At 48.4% G+C, this 6000-nt stretch overlaps 1 protein-coding gene across 2 annotated transcripts in view; it reads right to left on the bottom strand.

Annotated features, from left to right (window-relative positions):
* Positions 1 to 2093: 2093 nt before the first annotated feature.
* The window catches only part of Tti1 (TELO2 interacting protein 1), a 46963-nt gene continuing 43056 nt past the window's right edge, over positions 2094 to 6000 (bottom strand). For both annotated transcript variants that reach the window (XM_021156698.3, XM_029474484.2), the window contains exon 8: positions 2094 to 2744. In XM_021156698.3, the coding sequence (XP_021012357.1) occupies positions 2558 to 2744 (187 nt within the window). In that variant the 3' untranslated portion in view covers positions 2094 to 2557. The remainder of the gene's footprint in view (positions 2745 to 6000) is intronic.

The following is a 6000-nucleotide window of genomic DNA, read 5'->3' as shown; positions in this document are numbered from 1 at the left end:
TGGAGTAAGAGCGGTTTTGGAGCACAATGACAATCCCTCCCTGTCACTTCCCTCCATATCAAGTCACCCTGGGAACACAAGCCACACAGTAACCAGCTATGTGATGCTCCATAAGGTGTGCCACCTTGCTGACCCGTTTTCTCATTTGTCAGAGGCTGGAGAGTGGATTAGCCTCTCATTTTGTCCTGATAGAGTTGGGAACAAAGTCATCCCAGGACTCAACTGGGAGAGAGCCAGTGATACCACGTGCTGCCATGGGCTCTGAGTTTGGGGGCCCAGGTGAAGTCTTGGGAGCTGTCCAGAGTTCTGTGACATCAGCTTAATGGCATGCGAGACGATGCTCTCCGTGGTGGCAGAGGAGGGGCATAACTCTGGGGAGCCAGAACTCAGACTTAAGACTTAGAGTTTTCCTCTCTGGCCTGACCCCTGACCCTTCCAGCCTTGTGATGGGCTGTTGAGGTCAGAGAGGAAGCCCATGAGGACTCATCTGCAGAGGCCACCAAGACCTGAGGGGGCTGGTCACCCCTCTGCCCTAGCAGGACAGACAGCAATCTGTGGAACTAGTCCAGTGTCCCCTCATGTCAGTGAGGCTCTGATCTCTGGGATCATCAAGGTCTGTCTGGTGCCAGGTTCCTCAGGTAGAAAAGACAATTAAGTGTTTTTTCTTCTGCCTCTTCTACATCAGTGGTAGCTGCGAGCTTCCCATGCCTGAGGACGGGAAGACTCCTGGTGCGTGGGTGCCCCAGGCAAAGGCAAGCCTGAGTGGGCGACGTGGCAACCCAGTGAGCGAGTGGTGACAGCTGGGCACACCACTGGCTGCTGATACAAGGAAAGTCATAGCCCCTGATGGAAGTGAATAACACACCTACGGGGGATGATGCAAAGCCAGGGACCCCCCCCCCCCCCGCCTCCAAAGACCAAAAAAGGGGTCCTGACTCAGCACTCCTGCTGTTTCCCAGTTTACAAAAGTCCTGGAAGGGTCGGAGCTGGCCCTGCGTGGATGCAATTAGTAAATCCATGCAGCAGAAATAGGAGGCCACGGAGGAGACAGCAAACCCTTCAAGCAAAGAGAGGTGTAAGGGGAAGCTGTAAAGTAAGAAGTATTCGGGGGCACAACAGTACCCCAGTATATACAGCTTACCTGAATTCTGATGTGATGGAGAAATGAAGACACTGAACGTTTGATATCACTAAAGGATTCCCTACTGGGCTTTTTACATACAGCCACAGTAGGCATTTAAAAGCTTGTGTGAGACATCTAGGATCTGAGAATCATCCCTAGGTCAGTGAGCTAGACAAGTGAGCAGGACTGTGTGTGAAGCAAGAATGGCCAGAGAATCTGAGGACCCTGGCTTACGCAGGTGAGTACATTTTGTGTGTGGTGCTAGAATCAAACCCAAGGCCTTGGGCACATTTTACTACTTAGCCACATCCATCCCAGCTTTTACCAGGGCTAGAATGCTAGTACCAAGAATTAAAAAACAAACAAACAACAACAACCACCAAAACCCAAGCTGATAGAGGAGTAGAGAGACTGCTCAGCAGTTAAGAGCACCTGGCTGCTACTCCAATGGGCCCCAGTTTGGATCTTAGTGTCTACATGGTGCCTCACGACCACCCATACCTCTAGTTCCAGGGAGATCAGCCTCTTCCAGCACCCAGCACACACACATGGTATCCATCCATACACAATACATGTGGGCAAAACGCTCACACCTGAAAAAATGAAATCAAGCTGGATGTGATAGCTCATATCTGTAATCAGAGTACTCAGCAAGTTGAGGGAGAATTGTCACATGTTCAAGGCCAGCCTTAGCTATGTTGTAAGTTCCAGAACAGCCAAGGCTATAGAGTAACACTGCTTTACAATAAATGGGGTGTGAGGGAGCTGGAAGGATGTCTCAAGAGATAAAGGTGCTTCCACCAAGCCTGTTGACTTGAGTTCAATCCCTGGGAACCACATGATGGAAGGAGAGAGCTGATTCCTGCAAGTTCATGAGCAACATGGCCTGTCCCATACCCCGAAGCAAAGGACTGTAAGAAAAAAAAGCTCTCTTCCAAAAATGAAGAAATAAATCTCTCATCAAGACATTTTTGAAAAGATTTATTTATCTTATAAGTGTTTGGCTCATGAGTGTGTCTGTGCACCATGTGCAAGTCTGGTGTTTGAGGTCAGGAGAGGGGGTTGGATCCCTTGAAACTGGAGTTATAAAGATGGTTGTGAGCTACTAATGGGTGCTGAGAATCACACTTGGGTGTGGAACACAAGGGATATGTGTATGTGTGTGTAGGGGACTTGTGAGGCAGCAGAGGGGTTGTGCAGACAGTAAGCTAAAGAGTTAAACTCTTAGAGCCACCAGACAATGTCATCTGAAAACACAAAGAGTGAAATATAAATAACAGTGAGCTACTTTCCTTCAGTCCAATTTGTAAGCAGTCGTGTGACTGATCAATTTATACATTGATCGCTGTCTAATCCACCTTCACCACTGTGTTGCCGAACTGTATCCAGGAAGGGTGGCTCAGCTCAGTTTCTGGCTGCCAGGGTCTGGCAGGATCACTGCAGTTGAAGAAGCAGGTGGCACACATTGGTGGCATAGGGGTTCTGTGGCTGAGTGGCCCCCTGCAGCTGCACTGGGTGAAGGCTGGGATGCGGGACTGTGAATTGCTGCACAGGGCAGTACAGCTCATGCAGGAGGAGCCAGGTGGAGTCAGGGTCTACTCTCATCAGGTGGAGGAAGACGCTGTGGAGAGAGGACTTCATGAGTAAGGGAGGCAGGAGGGAAAAGGCAGGGAGGAGGGCTACTGCTTATCCAAGGGCTGTTTACTGGCCTCTCTGAGAGAGCAAGTCACTTCAAACAGCAGAGGCACCACACTTTAGATCCTAAGACAGGGCCTTGAGAATGGCTCCAAAGCCTAAAAACCCAGGCACCCAGCTTCTGACCCACTGACCCGGAGTAAAACAGTCATTAGTCCAAAGAGAGCAGTATTGACACAAAGAAGCTCCTAACTGTAAAGCTGGAGTCTGAAGGAATGACAGGCCCAGCCCTGCATCATCACCTCTGCCTGGGGACCTGGGCAAGCCTTTAACTTCTCATGTGCCTTGGGGAAATCCATTCTGGTTACTCAGAGCCACGGCTTCTTAGAGGTCTGGGTCCAAGGGCCAACAGGATTTGTACCCATCAAAGGCTGGCCAAGGACTCTTGAGGCAGCACTGATGGCCTGTGTAAACATAACCCAGAGCTCAGGGGCCAGGGCCATGGTATGTTGCCAGAAATGGAATCCTTTTTTTGGATTTATTTACTTCAGACACACCAGAAGAGGGCCTCAGATCTCATTACAGATGGTTGTGAGCCACCATGTGGTTGCTGGGAATTGAACTCAGGACCTCTGGAAGAACAGTCAGTACTCTTAACCACTGAGCCATCTCTCCAGCCTGAAATCCTTCATCTTGACCTGAACTTTTGGCTATTGTCTACTCAACTATTTCTGAACGAGGGCCACCAGAGTTGACAGGCTCCTGTAAACCCCACACACCTGGCTGTGTGAATGAAGCCCTCCCTATGCTGGCCCCATCAGCTTACACATGGAATCACCTGCTGGAGGGGCTGCTTTCCCACTCAGTCCAGGCGACTTCCATCTTCTCCTCTCTCAGGTCTCTGTTTCTCAGCAGCAGGGATGTGGCTGTGGTGTTTGGTGTCTCCCCTGGCTCAGCATACCTGCTGACTAACAGGCTCTCACTTGCCTGAGGACTGAGCGACTCATCTGGAGGCTGGCTAATGACTTTGAGGGATACCCCTTCCAGGAAGAACAGTCAAAGACTTTGTTACCCTGGATCACAGCTCTGTAGCCTTAGAATATGCACACATGGTCTTGCTTCAGTTTCCCCACTGCTTTCCTTTCTTTTTCTTTGAGGTAGGGTCTACTGTAGCCCAGACTGGCTTCAGATTTGCTAAGTAGCCAATATTGACCTTGAACTCTGGATTTTCCTGCCTCCACACCCCAAGTGCTGGTGAGTACAAGCAGTCATACCCGGTTTTCAGTTTTCTCATTCTTGATGGTTTTGCTAAGGTTCAAAGTACATGTCAGTCCCTACTAAAACCTTTCTTTTTTTTTTTTTTACACTTTATTTATATTTTGTGTGTGCTCGAACACATGCCTGCCATGGCATTTGTTCGGCGGTCAGGGGACAACTTGCAGGAATGGGTTCTCTTTCTGCCACAGAGGTCCTGGGATGGAACTCAGGACATCAGGCTCCTCGGCGAGTGCCTTTACACGCTCTCTCTACCCTCCAAGCATGGTTTAAATTCAGTTTTGAAATCAGCATAAACAGGAATGGGTTTTGTTACAAAGTTTTCACACATATTACACACATTACATGTTTGTTGTTCATGCCCATTTCTACATGATGCCCATTTACCAGCTAAAAACACCATCAGCCCTCTGTACTTGTGACTCTGCCCCAGATTTAACTAGTGAATTAATATACCTGAAAAACAAATTCCATTTGTACTGAACACACACAAGCTTTGTCCTTGTCCCTATGTGTTTCCATTTGTCAGCGATCACCACAGGCCCAGGCTTTGCAGACATGCTGCCTTTACACAAAGGACTTGATACCTATGGGCCCTGGAGCTGATTCCTCCTGGGAGCTGAGGAGCATTAATACAGTGTACAACACAACGCCTATCTGGTGAATCAGATCTCATTCTCAACAGTTACTAATTTTAGGCCCGCTAGTGCACCCTTGAGTGGCAAATGGGAATAAAATGATTGCTAAATAAAACGTAATTTTTGGTTTTTAATTGTATTAATCTGACAAGCCAGTGCTCTTGGAAGAGCTACCTCTTATTCTTTGAAGCCAGTTTTGCTTTCTTCTTTGTGAGTGATGGACTTAGGCTGGGGACAGGGAGACAATAGGGGTGGGTGCATGTGTGCATGTGTGTAGGGAGACTTTGCAGCTTGCCTAAACTATTTTAAGTTTCTTAGCTTAGAATAATCTTGTGTTTATAACCTATTCAGTGGTTGCTGAAGAAGTGATTAGAATATTCTAATTCACCGTTTCCACTTCACTGCAGAAAAGCGATGGCGCCTGTGTGGGAGGCAATTTTTGTTTAAAAACAAAAATATCTTTGATAATTAGAGTGGTGAGGGAATGATAAACCACCAAACCCAGGAAGAGTACTTCTGTTTGCATGGGACACTGCTGACAGTTTTTCCTTGGTGCCAAAGACTGTTAGAATGCAAATGATTTCATTTGATTTTTTTTCCCCTCTACTTCAAGAACTGGAACAATTTCTCCAGCTGCTGCTGTTCTTCCTTCAAGGAATACTTGTATCTGGGCAGCAGTCAGCAGAAGGTACCATGGCCCAAAAATCTGCTTTGACTACAGGCTGAATGGGGTGCTGTGTTCACCCTCTGAGATCTCCAAATAAAATGTGAACAGGGAAGAAAGCAAGCCATGTGCAGAGGTCACTGCTTTTATTAAGCAGAGTCAAACTCTCAGGAATCATTTTGGGTGTCTGTCAGTGCTTTGCTTAGATACCCGAGTGAGGCAAACAGCAAGCAAGTTCCTTCTGCCTCAGCTGCAGGAGGCAAATCAGCGTCCTCTCTCAGGAAGCTGCTTCCACTTTCTCTCAAGGATGACCACAGGCAGCCTAGCCTCCCCACTGGGACTGTGCTGAGGTGGGGGAGGGAAAGGCAGGGAAGCACTGTCCCTGGGTGTCTAATGACAGCAGTGTTCCAGAGACAGAGTGATATAGACAGAGAAAGAGGGGAGAGGGAGAGAGACACAGACACACGCACACAGAGACACAGGAGTGATATAGACAGAGAAAGAGGGGAGAGGGAGAGAGACAGACGCACGCACAGACGGGTGGGGGAGAACAAAGAGCATTCGAGGCTGAGGAATGATCACTACCAACTCCAGCAGCACGGCCCACTGTGGATATGCGCAGTGTGAGAAGGGCAAGGCATTTGTCTTTTGTCTCACTCCGCTCC

This window comes from Mus caroli, unplaced genomic scaffold (assembly GCF_978045245.1).
Source record: "Mus caroli unplaced genomic scaffold, Mus_caroli_1 scaffold_2, whole genome shotgun sequence".
Taxonomy (NCBI): domain Eukaryota; kingdom Metazoa; phylum Chordata; class Mammalia; order Rodentia; family Muridae; genus Mus; species Mus caroli.
This window is presented reverse-complemented; position numbering and strand designations above follow the sequence as displayed.